Source organism: Ranitomeya imitator, chromosome 3 (genome assembly GCF_032444005.1).
Source record: "Ranitomeya imitator isolate aRanImi1 chromosome 3, aRanImi1.pri, whole genome shotgun sequence".
Taxonomy (NCBI): Eukaryota; Metazoa; Chordata; class Amphibia; order Anura; family Dendrobatidae; genus Ranitomeya; species Ranitomeya imitator.
Genome location: NC_091284.1, coordinates 728051650 through 728074540, shown reverse-complemented (window position 1 = coordinate 728074540; position 22891 = coordinate 728051650). Strand labels below are relative to the sequence as shown.

Below are 22891 nucleotides of genomic sequence, written 5' to 3'. Positions count from 1 at the left end.
TGGAGCAGATATCAGGAGACAGGCCAGTACACCAGGAGACATGGAGGGGGCCATAGGAGGGCAACATCCCAGCAGCAAGACCGCTACCTCCTTTATGCACGGAGGAACAGAAGGAGCAGTGCCAGAGTCCTGCAAAATGACCTCCAGCAGGCCACTAACATCCATTTGTCTGCTGAAACTATCAGAAACAGACTCCATAAGGGTGGTATGAGGGTCCAACACCCATAAGTGGGTGTTGTGCTTGCAGCTCAACACTGTGCAGGGTGATTTGACCAGTTTGGCAGAGCCCTCTTTGTACTAGCCAGTGGTACCCTGACTGTCATTAAGTACCTGGATAAAATCCTGAGACTCATCGTGAGACTATATGCAGACGCAGGTTGCCCTGGGTTGCTTCTGATGCGTGACAATGCTAAGCCTCAAGTGGCTGAAGTGTGTCAGCAGTTCTTGCATGATTAAGACATTGATGCTATGTACTGGCCTGCCTGTTCCCCGAACTGAATCCAATCGAGCACATCTGGGACATTATGTCTCGTTCCATCCATCAATGACACGTTGCACCACAGACTGTCCAGGAGTAGACTGATGCTTTAATCCAGGTCTGGGAGGAAATCCCTCAGAACATCCGCCACCTCATCAGGACCATGCCTAGGCATTGTAGGGAGGCCATACCGGCTTGTGGAGGCCACAAACACTACTGAGCATCATTTCCTTGTCTTGAGGCATTTCCATTGAATTTGGATCAACCTGTAATTTGATTTTCCACTTTGATTTTGAATATCATTCCAAATCCAGACCTCCATGGGATATTAATTTTGATTTACATTGATCATTTTTATGTTTTATTGTTGTTAACGCATTCCACTATATAATGAATAAAGATTCGCAACTGGAATATTCAATTCAGATTTCATTCTAAGATGTGGTATTTTAGTGTTCCCTTTATTTTCTTTATTATTATATGCCATAATAATACTGCCATAAACAATATGCAGTATCCAAAAGTTGCCTACTAACAGCACTCATGCAATGCTGCAATTCAGGTCCCATATAATACCAACTTAAATAGGCTGTCCACTACTTTTTTATTGATGGCTTATCCTTAGGATAGGCCACCGATCAGAAACAGAAGTTTTCAGATGCTAGCGGAACACAGCAGCCTCTTCATTTCCATAGTGGCCGTGTTCAGGCACTGTAGATCCACTCCCTATTAAAATGAATAAGGTTTGGATCTGTAGTACCCAGACATGGCTACTATAGTTTGGATGGAGCTGCTGTGTTCCAGCAGCATCTAAAGGTACCGTTACACTAAACGATTTACCAACGATCACGACCAGCGATACGACCTGGCCGTGATCGTTGGTAAGTCGTTGTGTGGTCGCTGGAGAGCTGTCACACAGACAGCTCTCCAGCGACCAACGATGCCGAAGTCCCCGGGTAACCAGGGTAAACATCGGGTTACTAAGCGCAGGGCCGCGCTTAGTAACCCGATGTTTACCCTGGTTACCATTGTAAATGTAGAAAAGAAAAACACTACATACTCACATTCCGGTGTCTGTCGCGTCCCTCGCCGTCAGCTTCCCGCACTGACTGTGAGCGCCGGCCGTAAAGCAGAGCACAGTGATGACGTCACCGCTCTGCTTTACGGCCGGCGCTCACAGTCAGTGCGGGAAGCTGACGGTGAGGGACGTGACAGACTCCGGAATGTGAGTATGTAGTGTTTTGGTTTTTTTTACATTTACAATGGTAACCAGGGTAAACATCGGGTTACTAAGCGCGGCCCTGCGCTTAGTAACCCGATGTTTACCCTGGTTACAAGTGAACACATCGCTGGATCGGCGTCACACACGCCGATTTAGCGATGTCAGCGGGTGATCCAGCGACGAAATAAAGTTCTGGCCTTCTAGCTCCGACCAGCGATGTCACAGCAGGATCCTGATCGCTGCTGCGTGTCAAACACAACGATATCGCTATCCAGGACGCTGGAACGTCACGGATCGCTATCGTTATCATTCAAAAGTTGCTCAGTGTGAAGGTACCTTAAGAACTTCTGGCCGCTGTAACAGCTGATTGGCAGGAGTGCCAGGTGTCACAACCCCACTGATTAGATATCGATGGCCTATCCCAAGAAAGGACCATCAATAAAAAAGTAGTGCCCAACCTCCTTTAATAAAACTGTAGGATGCTCGTGGTAATTTGCTAGTCTGTTTGCCTACTGCAGTGTATGGAGTAATGAAATAATTTCTGCATCTCTGCATTATGGGTGTCCAAACCATAAGTCCTTTTAAGAAATGGGAGTCTTGGACAATTGCCCAGTTTGCTGCTTATAAAAAAATCACAGATCACAGGTCACAGATCTGCAATCTCTTTTGCGGAAACTTCTTAGTTTTTAAGCTTTTAACATATCATTCTAGACTAGGCCACAGCAATAATGGCACTGACTTTACAACTCTCCATGGTTTTCTCACCCACCATGTACAAAGAAGAAGGAAATGTAAACTTCCGATATGAAAACCTCAAGACAGTGTAGTTTAATGAAGCAGGCACTGGCAGACATAACTATATCCCTTGTACCAGACACATTGATGCCAAGTAGTCTGTTCGTTTTGTGGTTTAGTATTTTGACTCAGAAACTCCACACAGCTATTTCTCAAAAAAGGGAAATACTAATCGATGATATGTTGGTAGCGTTCAACTCTTGTACAAAAACACCATACAGGGGCAGCATGGTTTAGATAATGTAATGTAAATAGATGTAAACCATTGAATAACAATGGTAACTATAAAAAAAAAACCTCTGTCCTAATGTCCCAAATCCTCATGGGTGTAGTCCAGCCAGCCACAAAATAGACCCAAACTGTGTCTAAAGAGAGCACTAATCACTATGATTTATCAGTTTCCGATTTTTCCCTGATTCTCTAAAAGTGTCAAGCATACATAAAATCATCTAATATTGCATGCCAGCCATTAAGATTTACAAAACATCATCTTAGTCAATTAATTTTAAATTGTTTTTAAGAATATGGGAAGTGTGGACAATGATTGCACTAATCAGATTGATTGGAAGTGAGGGATGTTAGTGTTGAAATCAGTGGAAAGTTGGTGGTCAGAATTTTGGTGGTACTTTGCACTGAGTTTCTGCCGCCTCACCACCACCAGAGCTGCTGCCTCACCACCACCTGAGCTGCCGCCTCACCACCACCAGAGCTGCCGCCTCACCACCACCAGAGCTGCCGCCTCACCACCGCCAGAGCTGCCACCTCACCACCACCAGAGCTGCCGCCTCACCACCGCTAGAGCTGCCGCCTCACCACCACCAGAGCTGCCGCCTCACCACCACCAGAGCTGCCGTCTCACCACCACCAGAGCTGCCGCCTCACCACCACCAGAGCTGCCACCTCACCACCACCAGAGCTGCCGCCTCACCACCGCTAGAGCTGCCGCCTCACCACCACCAGAGCTGCCGCCTCACCACCACCAGAGCTGCCGCCTCACCACCACCAGAGCTGCCGCCTCACCACCGCCAGAGCTGCTGCACCCCCGGCCTTCTGCCTCTTCCCCATTACCCCGTAGATTGTAAGTCCGCAAGGACAGGGTCCTCTACCCTCTGTACCAGTCTGTCATTGTAAACCTGTTTACTGTAAACGATATCTATTACTCTGTATGTAACCCCTTTCTCATGTACAGCACCATGGAATTAATGGTGCTATATAAACAAATAATAATAATAATAGGGTATTTGTATTTGTAGCATTACCTAAAAATAACGACCTGCACATTCCAGTTTTGTCTCGCGATGTGTTACTAACTACATTGCCTTTAATAGGCAAACAGCATGAATATTGTAGGTTTCCTTGTGTGCTACCACAATGTCTAAAATTAAGCAGCTATATGGATTTTTCTAGACATTTGCCGTAGTGATAAACCCTGTCATTATGTCAAAATCGATTCTAAAGTTTTATGCACATGACTATATAACGGATCTATGTATAGATCTGTATTATAGAACTTAAAGTGTAGAAATCACTAATAATAATAATAATTTATTAGAGAAGTTTGCTTCTTTCTCCTAGTGGATTGATCAAGAGGAGTTTGTCAAAGAAGAGAAATCTGTTTTCAGTGAATATAGACTTTTCCATTACTGAGCTAATAGATGACAGTGGGTGCTCTATGGAGAACTGTAACAGTTGTTTCTTGAGAACTTGCAGTAGAATGTCTGTGTCTGCAATCAGGAAATCCCTTCTCAATAGAATTTTAAAAACATCAGCTGCCATCTCTTACCTCAGTAATGGGAAAATCTGTCTTCATTGAATACAATTTTTATGGCTTTTACCCATGAACCAAGAGTGTAAGATAAGTCCAGGAGGAGAAATAATCAAATTTCTTTGAGAAGATATAGTGCAAAGTTTTTTTTATTAATGTGAATTTTTTATTTTTAAAATAAAAATTAAAACAGCGGATACTCTTTAACCCCTTCACGACATCCACCGTGGCGCCACGGCAGGTGTATTCCTGTAAACTACCGTACATGTACGGCACAACGGTCGCGTCAGCTCACTTGCAGAGTCTGAGAAATTATTGTCGGATGTCAGCTATATATTACAGCTGGCACACCGCAGAAACGCCCACAATTGGTGCTAGCGCCGATCGTGGGAGTTTATCCCCTCTGATGCCACTGTCAATAGTTTGGAGAGGGAGGTAGCTCCTTCACTGCTCCGATTGGCACAACGCGATTGCAATCATGTTGTGCCAATGGGCTCCATGGTAACCCGAAAGATGACCACAGAATCATTCAGGTACGGTGGCCTTTAAGTTCCTGCTTAGAACGGGAAAGAGGGAAAAAAAAGTAGAAATAAAGTTTTTAAAAACTATAAAAAATATTTTTTAAAAAACACAAAACAAAGAACAAAAAAATGAAAAAACTATTATACCAATAAATACATATATTTATGTAAAAACAAAAATAAGCAAACAAAGAACACATATTGGTCCGAAATGACCCAATCTATAAAACTATCCTACTAGTTAACCCTTTTAGTGAACATTGCAAAAGAAATAAGTAAAAAATGTGTCAAAAAACAATGCTTTTTCATCATACTGTTGAACAAAAAGTGAAATAAAATGCGATCAAAAAGTTGAATGTAAATAAAAATGGTATAACTGAAAACGTCATCTTGTACTGCGAAAAATAAGCCATCACACAATTCCATCAGTGAAAAAATTAAAAGCTATAGTGCTCAGAATATAGCAACCCAAAAACAATTATTTTTCCTAAAAATAGTCACATTTGTTGGGCACGCTACGCTGAGTGCTTACACCTGGGTTTCTGTGTAAATCTCTGAAATACGTGATTTAGATGGAACCCCCGGTGGAAAATTCCATATAATGAGGCAGATGGAGGCACTGTGGACGCTGTCTGGCCTATAATCCGGCGGTGTCCATTTTTTTTAAGTGTCCATAAAAGCATGGTCGGACACAGTATTCTGCACCTCTGAAAAAAGGATACAACTGAACAGAAGCCACAGAGTCCAAAGGAACTCTGCTGCCTCATTACAGTGAATGCATCCTTCAAAGATTTCATATGAATCACGTCATTTGGAGATTAAGATGGAAACCCCTATGAAAGTGCTCAGGGTAGAGTGCAGGATAAATGTGATCCAAAATGTTCTGGAAAATGTTCCCAATAAAAGCTGCAACTCAATTCACAAAAAAAGCAAGCCCCCACTTAGTTCCGTCATTTGCTAACGGAAATATAGTGGGCTTCCAAGTTACTGGTAATACAAAGGCTCTGGAAAAGGTAAATGGCTCCCCTCAAAAGAAACCCAGTGAATTCTGCATTCTTAAATCCAAATGCCCCCCTACCTTCTGAGCCCCAGTGTGCCTAAACAATATTTAGTGTCCACATGTTTGTCAGTACTGTAATGATGAGAGCCCACTTAATTTACGGGGTGCATGTCTCCAGAAGTACGAGCTTGGCACAATGTACAGGCACTACAATGTATTGGGTACTACAACATACTGGGCACTGCACTAGCAGATTTGCTATTTTCACTCAGCATCATCTATTGTTACTTGTTTATGGAAGACTCCAGTGGAATCAAAATCATCACTGCATCTACTATATAATTGTCTAAGGGTCACTTCCGTCTTTCTGTCTGTCCTTCTGTCTGTCCTTTCTGTCACGGATATTCATTGGTCGAGGCCTCTGTCTGTCATGGAATCCAAGTCGCTGACTGGTCTCGCCAGCTGCCTGTCATGGCTGCCGCGACCAATCAGCGACGGTCACAGTCCGATTAGTCCCTCCCTACTCCCCTGCAGTCAGGGCCTGGCGCCCGCTCCATACTCCCCGCAGTCACCGCTCACACAGGGTTAATGCCAGCAGTAACGGACCGTGTTATACCGCGGGTAACGCACTCCGTTACCACCGCTATTAACCCTGTGTGACCAAGTTTTTACTATTGATGCTGCCTACGCAGCGCCAATAGTAAAAGGATCTAATGTTAACAATAAAAAAATTTAAAATCATCATATACTCACCCTCCGGCGCCTTTCCTGCTCCTCACAACGCTCCGGTAACCGCTCCATGCAAGCTGCAGGTTCCGGTGGCAAGGATGGTATGCGACAAGGACCTGACATGATGTCATGGTCATGTGACCACGACGTCATCACGGGTCCTGCGCTACCAACCCTGGGACCGGAAGCTGCCGAATGCACCGCACACAGGCGACAGGACTACAAGGGCTCCCTCGGAAGGTGAGTATATGTTTATTTTTTATTTTTTAACCTGTGACATATGTGGCTGGGCAATATACTATGTAGCTGGGCAATATACTATGTGACTGGCCAATATACTACGTGGCTGGGCAATATACTATGTGGCTCTGAGCTGTATACTACGTCGCTGTGCAATATACTACGTGGCTCTGTGCTGTATACTATGTCACTGGGCAATATACTATGTGGCTCTGTGCTGTATACTACGTCACTGGGCAATATACTGCGTAACTGGGCAATATACTACGTGGCTGGGCAATATACTACGTGACTGGGCAATATACTACGTGACTGGGCAATATACTACGTGGCTGGGCAATATACTACGTGGCTGGGCAATATACTACGTGGCTGGGCAATATACTACATGACTGGGCAATATACTACGTGGCTGGGCAATATACTACATGACTGGGCAATATACTATGTGGCTGGGCAATATACTATGTGGATGGGCAATATACTACGTGACTGGGCATATACTACGTGGCTGGGCAATATACTACGTGACTTGGCAATATACTACGTGGCTGGGCAATATACTACGTGGCTGGGCAATATACTACATGACTGGGCAATATACTACGTGGCTGGGCAATATACTACGTGACTGGGCAAAATACTATGTGGCTGGGCAATATACTACGTGGCTGGGCAATATACTACGTGGCTGGACAATATACTACGTGACTGGGCAATATACTACGTGGCTGGGCAATATACTACGTGACTGGGCAAAATACTATGTGACTGGGCAATATACTACGTGGCTGGGCAATATGCTACGTGTCTCGGCAATATACTACATGGGCATGCATATTCTAGAATACCCGATGCGTTAGAATCGGGCCACCATCTAGTGTAAAGATAAATTCCTAAAGTGGTGCAGTTCCCAAACTGAGTCACTTGAGGGGTGATTCTGCTGTTCTGGATCTTTGGGGGTCTGTATTTGGAGTCCACAAACTATTCTAGGAAAATCTGTGCTCCAAGACTCATATAGTGCCCCTTCCCTCCTGAGTCTCTCTGTGGTTAAGCAGTACTGTACAGACACATATTGCTACGTTTAGCAGAAATTGTGGGACAAATTTTGGAGCAATTTTTACTGATTGCCCCCTGTGAAAATGTAAAATCTGGGGCTAAATCTAGGTTTTTGTGGTAATGTAATTATTTTTTCTTCACCACCCAATGGTATAAGGTTCTTTGACACACCTGTGGTGTCAATATGATCACTGCACCCTTAGATCAATTCAATGAGGGGGTGTTATTTGTAAAAAGGAGTTATTTATGGAAGGGTTCTGCTGTTCTCCCAGTGGGGTACCGCAGGGGTCGGTATTGGGACCTGTTCTCTTCAACATATTCATTAATGATCTGGTAGAAGGTTTACACAGTAAAATATCGATATTTGCAGATGATACAAAACTATGTAAAGCAGTTAATACAAGAGAAGATAGTATTCTGCTACAGATGGATCTGGATAAGTTGGAAACTTGGGCTGAAAGGTGGCAGATGAGGTTTAACAATGATAAATGTAAGGTTATACACATGGGAAGAGGGAATCAATATCACCATTACACACTGAACGGGAAACCACTGGGTAAATCTGACAGGGAGAAGGACTTGGGGATCCTAGTTAATGATAAACTTACCTGGAGCAGCCAGTGCCAGGCAGCAGCTGCCAAGGCAAACAGGATCATGGGGTGCATTAAAAGGGGTCTGGATACACATGATGAGAGCATTATACTGCCTCTGTACAAATCCCTAGTTAGACCGCACATGGAGTACTGTGTCCAGTTTTGGGCACCGGTGCTCAGGAAGGATATAATGGAACTAGAGAGAGTACAAAGGAGGGCAACAAAATTAATAAAGGGGATGGGAGAACTACAATACCCAGATAGATTAGCGAAATTAGGATTATTTAGTCTAGAAAAAAGACGACTGAGGGGCGATCTAATAACCATGTATAAGTATATAAGGGGACAATACAAATATCTCGCTGAGGATCTGTTTATACCAAGGAAGGTGACGGGCACAAGGGGGCATTCTTTGCGTCTGGAGGAGAGAAGGTTTTTCCACCAACATAGAAGAGGATTCTTTACTGTTAGGGCAGTGAGAATCTGGAATTGCTTGCCTGAGGAGGTGGTGATGGCGAACTCAGTCGAGGGGTTCAAGAGAGGCCTGGATGTCTTCCTGGAGCAGAACAATATTGTATCATACAATTATTAGGTTCTGTAGAAGGACGTAGATCTGGGGATTTATTATGATGGAATATAGGCTGAACTGGATGGACAAATGTCTTTTTTCGGCCTTACTAACTATGTTACTATGTTACTATGTTCTGGTACCTCAGGGCCTCTGCAAATGTGACATGGTAGCCACAAACCATAACAGCAAAATCAGCACTAAAATATTGCGCTCCTTCCCTTCTGAGCTTTGTATTGTGCCTCAAAAATAGTTTTTGAGCACATATGGGGTATCGATGCGCACACAAGAATTTGCGCAAGAAATTTTACAGCTTGTTTGCTTTTGTTTACCCTTGTGAAAATGAAACATTTGGGGCTAAAACAACATTTTTGTAGCAAGAATGTCATTTTTTTATTTTTACGGCTCAAGATTATAAAATTCTGTGAAGTACCTGCGGGTTCAAGGTGCTCACCACACCTCTAGATAAATTCTTTGAGGGGTGTAGATTCCAAAATGGGGTTACTTGTGGTTAGTTTCCACTGTTTAGGCACATCAAGAACTCTGCAAACGCAGCATGTTAACCACAGACCAAAAACATCACGCCTTCTTTTCGGAGCTTAGCAGCATGACAAAACAATTGTTTTCCACCACACATTGGGAATCAGAGTACGCAGGAGAAATTGGGCAACAAAATTTGGTGTCCATTTTCTCCTGCTACCATCGTGATAATGAAAAATTTGGGGCTGATGCCACATTTTTGTGGTAAAAATCTTAATTTTCATTTTCACAGCTCAATGTTACAAAAATTCTGTGACACTCCGGTTAGTTCAGGGTCCTCTGCACACCTCTAGATACATTCTTTGAGGGGTGTAGTTTCCAAAATGGGGTCACTTGTGGGGGTTTCCACTGTTCAGGCACATCAGGGGCTCTCCAAACACGACATGGTGTCTGCTATCTGTACCAGCAAAATATGCTCTCCAAAAGTTAAATGGTGCTCCTTCCCTTCCAAGCCCTGCCATGCACCCAAACAGTTTATCACCACATATGGGGAATCAGCATACTCAAGAGAAATTGCACAACATTTCTTGGGGTCCATGTTCTCCTGTTACCTTTGTGAAAATGAAACATTTGGGGCTAAAGCAATATTTTTGTGTGAAAATGTTATATTTTCATTTTTTCCTTCCACATTGCTTTGATTCCTGTCAAGCAGCTAAAGGGTCAATAAACTTCTTGAATGTGGTTTTCAGCACTTTGAGGGGTGCAGTTTTAAAAATGGTGTCACTTTTGTGCATTTTCTGTCACATAGACACTTCTAACATGATGTGGTCCTCAAAAAAAAAACGGTTTTGTAAATTTTGCTGGAAAAATTAGAAATTGCTGATATACTATTAACCCTTCTAACTTCCTAATAAAAGTAAATATGCTTAAAAAATTAAGCTGATGTAAAGTAGACATATAGTAAATGTTATTTATTATTTATTTTTTTGTGATATAACTCTCTGGTTTAAGGGCATAAAAATTGAAAGTTTGAAAATTACTAAATACTTTTACAAATAGACACAACATTTTTTACCACTACCATAAAGTACAATGTGTCACGAATAGTGATGAGCGAATATACTCGTTACTCGAGATTTCTCGAGCATGCTCAGGTGTCCTCAGAGTATTATTTAGTGCTCGGAAATTTAGTTTTTCTTGCCGCAGCTGAATGAGTTACATCTGTTAGCCAGCATAAGTACATGTGGGGGTTGCCTGGTTGCTAGGGAATCCCCACATGTACTTATGCTGGCTAACAGATGAAAATCATTCAGCTGTGGCAAGAAAAACTAAATCTCCGAGCACTAAATAATACTCGGAGGACCCCCGAGCATGCTCGAGAAATCTCGAGTAACGAGTATATTCGCTCATCACTAGTCACGAACAGTCTCAGAATCACTGGGATATGTTGACATGTTACAGTTATTAGCTCATAAAGTGACACTGGTCAGAATTAAAAATTTTGGCTTGGTTAGGAAAGTGAAAACAGGCTGGAGGATGAAAGGGGTTGAGGCTTTCTTTGAGCCCATACAGAACACACGTTACATGCACAAACTCTGAGGTTGTTTCCTATGAACTTATATATTATAGATTTATTTTCTAATAGAAGCAGACATACAGTATGTAGTACATAAAGCAACCATTGTTAAGTAATAAAAGTGACCTTATATCAGTGGAGGAGTTTAAACAGTTGAGGAATGTGCTAATTTTTTGTCCTGGTTTTATACTTGTTTTCTGATTTTTGTACCATGAAGTTAATTGACATAAGTCATACTAACAGCATATTTCATTCATTTCTCCCTGCACAGCGGCTGCAGATCAGTCACATAGTCCATCAAACATACGAGGCATAATGTAAAATACCTGTGAGCAGCAATTCTTGCTCTGACATGTTAATAAATCATGGGGGTTATACCAATAGTCCTGCAATCCTGTGTTGTTACTGCCTGGGAGGTAATCACATCGCAAACCCGATTTCTCCAGCGATGCTCTAGGTGTGCTGAACGCTTATGGAGGAAAACACGCACACCTGAAGACTTCATACACTTCAAATTTATGTTAAGGACCTATAACTTTGCCATTCACTTCGCTAAACAGACCTACTTTACCACTCTGATCTCCTCACTATCCAACAACCCCAAGAAACTTTTTGACACCTTTCACTCCCTCCTCAGGCCAAAAGCACAGGCCCCTATCACAGATATTTGTGCTGGTGACCTGGCCTCCCACTTTATAGAGAAAATAGACAATATCCATCAGGAAATCCGCTCCCAACAACTAAGTTCAGTGACTCCCATCCCTCCCCTCATTGCCCCTGGCTCACTCTCCACATTCGATCCCATCACAGAAGAAGTCTCCAAGCTCCTCTCCTCTTCTCGTCCGACTACATGCACTACCGACCCCATTCCCTCACATCTCCTCCAGTCTCTCTCTTCAGTTGTCACAAGTCACCTAACTACAATCTTTAATCTCTCCCTCTCCTCTGGCATTTTCCCCTCCTCCTTCAAACACTCTATCATTACTCCATTACTAAAGAAACCCACCCTCGACCCATCCTGCACAAACAACTACAGACCGGTCTCCAATCTCCCCTTCATCTCTAAACTCTTGGAGCGCCTGAAATACTCCCGCCTTACCCGTTACCTCTCCACTCACTCCCTCCTAGACCCTTCACAGTCCGGTTTCCGCCCCCTACATTCGACAGAAACTGCACTCATTAAATTGACCAATGACCTTCTGACAGCAAAACGTAATGGTGACCACTCTCTGCTCATTCTTCTCGACCTTTCTGCAGCTTTTGACACTGTTGACCACCCTCTCCTTCTCTCTAGGCTCCAGTCACTAGGCATTAAGGACACTGCTCTCTCCTGGTTCTCCTCCTACCTTTCTGACCGCTCTTTCAGTGTTCTGTTCTCTGGCTCCACTTCATCTCCTCTTCCTCTCGCTGTCGGGGTACCTCAGGGCTCAGTCCTTGGCCTCCTTCTGTTCTCTCTCTACACGGCCCCAACTGGACAGACCATCAGCAGATTTGGCTTTCAGTACCATCTTTATGCCGACGACACACAACTATATACGTCATCCCCTGACCTTACCCCCGCTGTACTACAGAACGCCACTGACTGTCTGTCTGCAGTCTCCAACATCATGTCCGCTCTCTATCTGAAACTCAACCTCTCCAAAACTGAACTTCTTCTGCTCCCACCATCTACTAACCTCCCTAAATCTGAGATTTCCCTCTCCGTGGGTGGCACCATAATAACACCCCGGCAGCAGGCGCGCTGTCTGGGTGTTATGTTTGACTCCGATCTCTCCTTCACCTCCCATATACAATCTCTTGCCCGCTCGTGCCGCTTACACCTAAAGAACATCTCTAGAATCCGCCCTTTTCTCACCAAGGAGACAGCTAAAACCCTCACTGTCGCCCTGATCCACTCCCGCCTGGACTACTGTAACGCTCTATTAATTGGCCTCCCCCTCACTCGACTTTCCCCTCTCCAGTCCATCCTTAATGCAGCAGCCAGGGTCGTCCATCTGGCTAATCGTTACTCGGACGCGTCCGCTCTTCGCCAGTCGTTACACTGGCTACCCATTCATTACAGGATACAATTCAAAGTACTTGTTCTCACCCACAAAGCTCTCCACAGTGCGGCACCCCCATACATCTCCTCCCTCATTTCTGCCTATCGGCCTAACTGACCGCTGCGCTCTGCAAATGACTTTCGATTAACCTCTGCACTAATCCGTACCTCCCACTCCCGACTCCAAGACTTCTCCCGTGCTGCGCCAATCCTCTGGAATGCTCTACCCCAAGATATTAGGACCATCCACAATTTACATAGTTTTAGGCGCTCGCTCAAAACACAGTTGTTCAGAGCGGCCTATCACGTTCCCTAATCAAAGTCATTTTATGTTTGTTTGTGTGTGTAGCCCATTCACTATCCCCATCTATTCCCCAACCCCTGAAGATGGCTGGACCATGATTGTAAATACATCATTGTAAATACACACCGGTACTTTGCATCTCCCCCACCTCATTGTAGATTGTAAGCTCTCACGAGCAGGGTCGTCTTATTTCGCCTTAATTATTGTATTGTTAACGTTGTTACTTATGACTTTTTTGTTTTAAACTGTAAAGCGCTGCGGAATATGTTGGCGCTATATAAATAAAGATTATTATTATTATTAATTGGAGGCACTGACCTTAGCCGAGCACCACACACAGCTGGGATGGGACTGGATGCAGTCGGAGCAGGACACGGTGTGTTTACAGATGTCTATAACAGGAAAAGAGACCGGGTTATGATGATCATCATCATTATTAGACCATTCTGTATATTAGTAACCTACATTTCACGTCTAGACGGTCATATACATTATTATATAGCGTGCAAATTCTCTAACTGACAACTGATTTAGGCCAAATTGAGACGTTTATAAAACATGGTTCAAGTACAAACGATGATGTCCGGTCCGGCCGCAGGTCTCCTCACGCGAAAGCAAAAACATTTATTAGTCTGTGACTTTGGATCAGGCAATCCTCCAACAGTCAGTACTTGGACACTATTTCATAGATGTCTGAGCTCTGCCTTAAAGGGAATTTGCCGGCTGGTTTTTGCCATGGATAGTCTTATGAAGTAGGGACAGAGACCCCGATTCTAGCAATGTATCACTTAGTTTACTGGGTGCAGCAGTTGCGATAGAGTCACAGTTTTCCCTGCTGCAGATCTCGCAGAGCTCAGTTGTCGAGCTGTGTATAATCCGCCCACACCACATCTTTCTGTCTACAGTGCATAGTGACAGAGAGCAGCTAATCAGTCCTGGGGGTGTGGTTGAATCAGGAAGCCAGTTGTCCAGTAGTGATAATCTTTTGCTAATAAAACACTGATTGTATTGAAACAACAACCCAGTAAGTGACACATCCCTGTAATCAGGGTCTCTGCTCCTATATTATGGTGCTCTTAGATTACATAGCAAAACTTGGTGACAAATTCCATATAAGCCTCATTTAGATGTCTGTTTTTTCACGCATATGTTCTATATGCTTTTTTCCATGGATAGAATGCAGATCCATTTTAGTTTATAGGGCTGTAAAAAAGAAAAAATTGAGACTTGTCTCTTGGTCAAAGTAATTAATCAAACTTGAAAATGCAAGTCTGTGGGTTCATAAAAGGCTCTGATGGCATCCTAGTTGTATCCTGGCACTGTCAGCTTTGCATTTTTGTTTGCTAGACTAAACTTTGGAAACCTCCATCAGTTTATTTGCATATGAGAAAATTTGATGAAATGCTGATGACAAAAACTGACGCACTGACTAAACACTGATGAAATTCTAATCAGACACTCTGATGAAAATCCGCCTGTTATTTCACATACAAGGAAAAAAACAGATGTCTGAATGAGGCCTTGCACTGTCCTATTCAGACAAAGCCTTATGATTATGTACAGCAGAGATGTGTGTGGCCTTGTACCACAGAGCCACAGGGGTTGTGTACCAGAGTACCATGGCGGGTGTAGGTACAGGATCTATTCTCACTGTAGGAATACTCCTCACTTGGGAGCGATCTGAAGTATCACAGGACCCATTTCTATTTAAAGTCCGGCTGGTTTATTTCAGTCCTCATAAACTACATCACAGGAAACTCAAATATAGCCTTTGGCATAAAATAGAACATAAAGCAACAAGTCCATACAATAGTGCTGGTTAGCCTGCCTGGCTTAGAGTCCTGCTTCTAAGTAATTTAGCAAATTCGCTCAATCCAGGAGATCTGCACACCTCCATAAACACAGCCAGTTTGAGACAAACAACTCTCAATTTACAAAGTGAACCACACGCAGGGGTGGAGATTTGGTGAGAAGCCATCTCTCCCACTCTTCAGATGCTCACAATTAATCTGTCGACGCCGATTAGCCCCTTTTAGTCCAATATGTAATAAATCATTACTCCCAAGTTTATATCCCACCACAAGTAGTCTGATAGCTACTTTACATACCTCCCTCATCTGCCTAAAACTGTGGGCATGGCCCCTTCTTCCACTAGACATGGGATTCTTGAGAGGGCATAGGCATTACCATGTAACTCCCAGTTCTATGTTCCACATTCAAGCGGAAGTCCTGCAGGGCTAGAAATCAGCGGGTAAGACAAGCATTTTTCCCCTTTTCCTCTCTAATACACCTAAGTGGGGCATGGTCTAACACTAATTTAAATTTCTGCCATAAGAGATAGTATCGCATTTTTTCCACTGCCTACTTTATGGGCAAGCATTCCTTTCTCTACAATGGAATAATTTTTCTCACATGCCGATAGTTTCCTACTCATAGAACAGGATGCTCCTCCCCATGTATCTCCTGAGAAAGGATCACTCCTAATCTTACTTGAGACGTCTTTTTGGAGTACAAATTCCTTTTTAAAGTTGCGGCAACCAAGACCCACTGCTTACGCAGAACTACTTTCAGTTCTTGAAAAGCCATTTCCACCTTTGAAGTCCATCTGGCCATGACTGATTTTTTGCCTTTAAGGAGGTTGGTCAGCGGTGTGGCCACCATGGCAAAGTCTGGAACGAATCTCAAGTAGTACCCCGCGATTCCCAAAAAGGCCCTAACTTACTTTTGAGAGTGGTTTCAGCCAGTTCTTGATTGCATCCATTTTATTGATCTGGGGTTTGATTTTGCCTCTACTTACTACATATCCAAGGTATTTGGCCTCCTCTTTCCCCATGGTACATTTTTTTTTATTTATAGAGAAACCCGCCTTCCAGAGATCATCAAACCCGCCTGGACCTTTCCTAGATGACTTCTCCACTCTTGGCTGAAGATTACGATATCGTCCAGATATGTCACAACGTAATTCTTGTGGGATGTGAGGATCCGGTCCATGACCCTCTGGAAGGTGGCCAGAGCTCCTTGCAGTCCAAACAGCATTCGAACATATTGGAAGCAACCTTTGGGCTTCAAAAAAGCCATCTTCTCCTTGGCTTCTTGTGACATGGGGATTTGCCAATATCCCTTTGTTAGATCCAAGGTGGTTATGTACCTTGCTGGCCCAAGTCTGTCGATCAGCTTAGTGACATGCAGCATTGGATATGCATCGAAGTTGGAGATGTCATAGTTAAGACAAGGTTAATGTCCTGTGCTCTAAGGGTTAATGTTGTTAGCCTCTCTTTCAAGATGGGAGGGCTATTTATACTCGCTCCTAACCTGGTATCCTTGTCAGCTACAGGTTTTTCTGCAGTCTGTATGCTTGACCTCTGAAGTGTATGCTGGCTTGCATAGTGTCTTGCTGTCACATGCTTTATTCGTTTTCCTGGATTATTGACTTCTGGCTTGGCTTCTGACTATTCTCTGACTCTCCCTGTTGGTATCTTGTAATCTCCTGACTATGACCTCTGCTTGTTTCACTATTCTTTTATGTTTGTCCTTTCTCTGTTTTCCCGGCATCTGGCTCCGCCCCCTGACCACCTCCCACTCTGTCACATGGTCTAAGGTCCTGTTGCTTTACCTGATCACTCTATCACATTATTATTATTATTATTTATTTATATAGCACCATTGATTCCATGGTGCTGTACATGAGAAGGGGTTACATACAAGTTACAGATATCACATACAGTAAACAAACTAACAATGACGGACTGATACAGAGGGGCGAGGACCCTGCCCTTGCGGGCTTACATTCTACAGGATTATGGGGAAGGAGACAGTAGGTTGAGGGTTGCAGGAGCTCCGGTGTTGGTGAGGCGGTAGGTGTTGGTGAGGCGGTTCACATCACATGTGAAAGGTCCCGTTGGTGATCAGGTTAGCAACCCGGTATCTGGTCCTGCCCCGTTGCTGCTGGGTGTAGTTCCCCTGTAGCAGCAATACCCCTGTATCGTGACATTATAGCTGACCACACAGTCTTTCTCCCTGGTGTGGGGGGGGGGGGTGTTGCTATGCCATGGTCCCGTTACAACTTTCCCAGCTTTTGCAGAAGCTGCCTGTGGAACAGCAAGCTCAGGTGCACTTGCACCAACAGGTGCAGAGAGATGTGGCAGGTGCTTTACAGATGTCTGCTCCATTTCGAAACCGGGAGGGGTGCCCCTCTGATGTATCATTAGCGGACCCCAAACCACTGGTAAAATTACCCGACACTTTTTCTGGGGATAAAGAATTGTTCAGGGTCTTTAAGGAGGGATGTAAGTGGTTTTGTGAGTTACGTCCCCGGGCCTCTGGAAATGAAAGGCAGAGGGTGAGGGTAGTTATGTCCTTATTAAGGGGGTCCCCGCAGGCATGGGCCTTCTCTCTCTCTTCCTCTGCTCCTGAACGTATGTCTGTGAACCTGTTTTTTGAGTCTCTGGGGCAAATTTATGATGAGCCTGATAGAGTGCGTCTCACAGAGGATATGGTGATGAGTGTGACACAGGGGAAAAACTCAGCTGAATGGTTCTGCTCAGAGTTTAGGTGCTGGGCAGCTAAAGTTTCTTGGAATGATGCAGCCATGAGGGGGTTGTTCCGCATGGGTCTGTCTGACAGTTTCACCTGTCTTTCACTAGGGGGACTTGTCAGGGAGTCACAAAAACACTGAACTTTAGGAAGGCAAAGTTTGACCAGCTTAGAGATGCCCTTAATCTGGTAGACTGGGACAATATCCTCAGAAATAAGAATACAGATAATAAATGGAAAATGTTTAAGAACATCCTAAATAGGCACTGTAAGCGGTTTATACCTTGTGGGAATAAAAGGACTAGAAATAGGAAAAACCCAATGTGGCTAAACAAAGAAGTAAGACAGGCAATTAACAGTAAAAAGAAAGCATTTGCACTACTAAAGCAGGATGGCCCAATTGAAGCTCTAAAAAACTATAGGGAGAAAAATACTTTATCTAAAAAAACTAATTAAAGCTGCCAAAAAGGAAACAGAGAAGCACATTGCTAAGGAGAGTAAAACTAATCCCAAACTGTTCTTCAACTATATCAATAGTAAAAGAATAAAAACTGAAAATGTAGGCCCCTTAGAAAATAGTGAGGAAAGAATGGTTGTAGATGACGAGGAAAAAGCTAACATATTAAACACCTTCTTCTCCACGGTATTCATGGTGGAAAATGAAATGCTAGGTGAAATCCCAAGAAACAATGAAAACCCTATATTAAGGGTCACCAATATAACCCAAGAAGAGGTGCGAAACCGGCTAAATAAGATTAAAATAGATAAATCTCCGGGTCCGGATGGCATACACCCACGAGTACTAAGAAAACTAAGTAATGTAATAGATAAACCATTATTTCTTATTTTTAGGGACTCTATAGCGACGGGGTCTGTTCCGCAGGACTGGCGCATAGCAAATGTGGTGCCAATATTCAAAAAGGGCTCTAAAAGTGAACCTGGAAATTATAGGCCAGTAAGTCTAACCTCTATTGTTGGTAAAATATTTGAAGGGTTTCTGAGGGATGTTATTCTGGATTATCTCAATGAGAATAACTGTTTAACTCCATATCAGCATGGGTTTATGAGAAATCGCTCCTGTCAAACCAATCTAATCAGTTTTTATGAAGAGGTAAGCTATAGGCTGGACCACGGTGAGTCATTGGACGTGGTATATCTCGATTTTTCCAAAGCGTTTGATACCGTGCCGCACAAGAGGTTGGTACACAAAATGAGAATGCTTGGTCTGGGGGAAAATGTGTGTAAATGGGTTAGTAACTGGCTTAGTGATAGAAAGCAGAGGGTGGTTATAAATGGTATAGTCTCTAACTGGGTCGCTGTGACCAGTGGGGTACCGCAGGGGTCGGTATTGGGACCTGTTCTCTTCAACATATTCATTAATGATCTGGTAGAAGGTTTACACAGTAAAATATCGATATTTGCAGATGATACAAAACTATGTAAAGCAGTTAATACAAGAGAAGATCGTATTCTGCTACAGATGGATCTGGATAAGTTGGAAACTTGGGCTGAAAGGTGGCAGATGAGGTTTAACAATGATAAATGTAAGGTTATACACATGGGAAGAAGGAATCAATATCACCATTACACACTGAACGGGAAACCACTGGGTAAATCTGACAGGGAGAAGGACTTGGGGATCCTAGTTAATGATAAACTTACCTGGAGCAGCCAGTGCCAGGCAGCAGCTGCCAAGGCAAACAGGATCATGGGGTGCATTAAAAGAGGTCTGGATACACATGATGAGAGCATTATACTGCCTCTGTACAAATCCCTAGTTAGACCGCACATGAAGTACTGTGTCCAGTTTTGGGCAAAGGTGCTCAGGAAGGATATAATGGAACTAGAGAGAGTACAAAGGAGGGCAACGCAATTAATAAAGGGGATGGGAGAACTACAATACCCAGATAGATTAGCGAAATTAGGATTATTTAGTCTAGAAAAAAGACGACTGAGGGGCGATCTAATAACCATGTATAAGTATATAAGGGGACAATACAAATATCTCGCTGAGGATCTGTTTATACCAAGGAAGGTGACGGGCACAAGGGGGCATTCTTTGCATCTGGAGGAGAGAAGGTTTTTCCACCAACATAGAAGAGGATTCTTTACTGTTAGGGCGGTGAGAATCTGGAATTGCTTGCCTGAGGAGGTGGTGATGGCGAACTCAGTCGAGGGGTTCAAGAGAGGCCTGGATATCTTCCTGGAGCAGAACAATATTGTATCATACAATTATTAGTTTCTGCAGAAGGACGTAGATCTGGGGATTTATTATGATGGAATATAGGCTGAACTGGATGGACAAATGTCTTTTTTCGGCCTTACTAACTATGTTACTATGTTACTATGACCGTCTGAAGGACGCTCTGGCACTTCATCCTACTCCTGATACCCTGGAGGATGCCATGACACAGGCAGTTCGAATGGACCGGAGACTCCGTGCTAGAGGAATGATGCAACCGGAGACTTCCTTATTCTCTAATTTGTGTGACTCTGCACCTGTATCTGAGCCCATGGAGATTGGGTCAGTCTCGGTCTCTGAGAGAGAGAAGACACCGCAGAGACAATCAACTGTGTTTTTACTGTGGAGCTTCTGGACATTGGAAAAGGAACTGTCCATCCTGCCCTGCTTCTGTGAAACGTTCTGAGAAACGACTGAGTCTGGGCAACAATCGAGGAGGTTGTCCAGACTCACTGGTACATTTTTTCTCGCTTACAAAGCTTGTGCTCCAGGTGGAATTGGAACTTGCTCGCGGTTCTGTTGTGACCATCGCTTTTGTTGACTGCGGTTCTTCCATTAATTTGATTGATGCCCAAGTTGTGACTCGTAATAAGATCGGGACAATTAGGCTGAAAAACCCTGTTAAAATTGTGGCTGTTGATTCATCCCCTCTTACCCGGGATGGAATTTGTTTCAAAACTGATGTTTTTTTTCTGAAAGTGGGTTCCACTCATGTGGAGCAGTTAAGTTGTTTTGTATTGAATAATCTACCTGCAGGACTGGTACTGGGAATGCCTTGGCTGCAACGCCACAATCCTGCCATTGATTGGGTTGCGGGGGAGATCACTCAATGGAGATGTAAGGGTGATGGTCTGCATTGTAACCTGGGACTTTTTGTTAACCCGGTAAAGTTTGTATCTGTGTCGTCTGGAGGGTATTCCGGAGTACCTGAAAGACTTCGAAGACGTTTTCCAAAAGTGAGGACGAGGCGCTTCCACCACATCGACCCGGTGATTGTGCTATTAATTTAGTCCCTGAAGCCAAATTACCCAAGGCTCGGTTATACAATTTGTCTGGGCCTGAGCGACAAGCCATGAAAGAGTAAATCACAGAGAGTCTCCGCAAGGGGCATATTCGGCATTCTGTCTCACCCATGACAGCGGGGTTTTTCTTTGTGAAGAAAAAAGATGGTGGTTTGCGACCGTGCCTCGACTTTCGGGAACTGAATAAGATTACTGTAAAAAACACGTATCCTCTTCCTCTGATTCCTGATTTATGTAATCAACTTACTGGGGCCAAATGGTTTTCTAATCTTGACTTACGAACGCCTTATAACCTGATAAAGATTCGAAAGGGAGATGAATGGAAAACAGCGTTTCTGACTACAGATGGCTTGTTTGAAAATTTGGTTATGCCCTTCGGTCTCACTAACACCCTTGCTGTTTTCCAGAGTTTCATTAATGTTGTTTTTTCTGACCTGATTGGGCGCTATGTTGTCATTTACCAGGATGACATCTTGATATACTCAGAGGACAGTCAGTCACACTTACACCATCTTCATACACTTCTTGTGAGACTTGGGGAGAACCATTTATATGCAAAACAGGAGAAGTTCCCATTTTTTATGCAAGAACTGTCTTTTCTGGGATTAGTTGTATCTGGGGAGGGGTTCCGCATGGATCCGGGGAAGGTTCAGGCCATTCCTAATTGGGTGCAACCTCATGACCTGAAGGGGTTGCAGCAATTTCTGGGCTTCGCTAACTATTATAGGAAGTTCATTAAAGGGTTTTCGAAGGTGGTGAAACCCTTAACGGACCTTACACTCAAAGGGGCGGATGTAAAAAATTGGTCCGTGGCTGCAAAAAATTCCTTCCAGACACTGAAGAGATGTTTTACTTCAGCCCCCGTGTTGATACAACCCGAACCATCGAGACCTTTCATCGTGGAGGTCAACGCGTTGGAGGTGGGGGTGGGGGCAGTATTGTCTCAGGGCCGGTCCACCCTTACTAACCTTAAACCCTGTGCCTTTTTCTCTAAAAAATTCTCTTCGGCTGAGAGAAATTATGATATCGGCAACAGGGAATTGTTGGCAATTAAATTGTCCTTTGAAGAATGGAGGCATTTTTTGGAGGGGGCTGTTCATCCCATTACGGTCATCACTGATCATAAAAATTTGGCCTATATCGAGTCTGCTAAGGGATTGACCCCCAGACAGGCTTGGTGGGCACTTTTTTTCTCTCGGTTTCATTTTACCATTACATTCCGACCAGGGTCTAAAAATGTAAAGGCGGATGCCTTATCCCGAAGTTTTGATTCTGTGTCCCCTCCAGAACCTCCTTCCTCCATTCTTCAACCTGGCTGAAATCTCATCTAAGTTTCAGTGGGAGATTTTGGAAGCACAGTCACAAGCTCCCAAGAATAAGCCCCCAGGCAAATTGTTTGTACCCGATCATTTCCATCTCACACTTCTGCCAAGAATTTCATGACTCTGTGTTGAGTGCACACCCTGGAATTGCAGCTACCCGGGGGGCAGTAGCTAGCAATTTTTGGTGGCCTTCTATGGGTACTGATATTAAGTTTGTGAATACTTGTGGGGTGTGTGCTCGCTCTAAGAGCTCTCTGGTCCGGCAGGCCGGGGAATTGGTACCTTTGCCAATTCTGGATAAACCTTGGACACACCTGTCCATGGATTTTATCACTAATCTTCCTCCTTCAAAGGGCAACTCTGTAGTCTGGGTAGTGGTTGATAGATTTTCTAAGCAAGCC

The 22891-nt window shown here is 43.8% G+C and overlaps 1 protein-coding gene across 1 annotated transcript in view; it reads right to left on the bottom strand.

The window, feature by feature from the left end:
- Positions 1-22891, bottom strand: part of ITGB7 (integrin subunit beta 7) — a 176017-nt gene that overhangs the window by 76525 nt on the left and 76601 nt on the right. The window contains exon 3 of the mRNA XM_069758775.1: positions 13690-13763. Within this exon, the coding sequence (XP_069614876.1) occupies positions 13690-13763 (74 nt within the window). The remainder of the gene's footprint in view (positions 1-13689; positions 13764-22891) is intronic.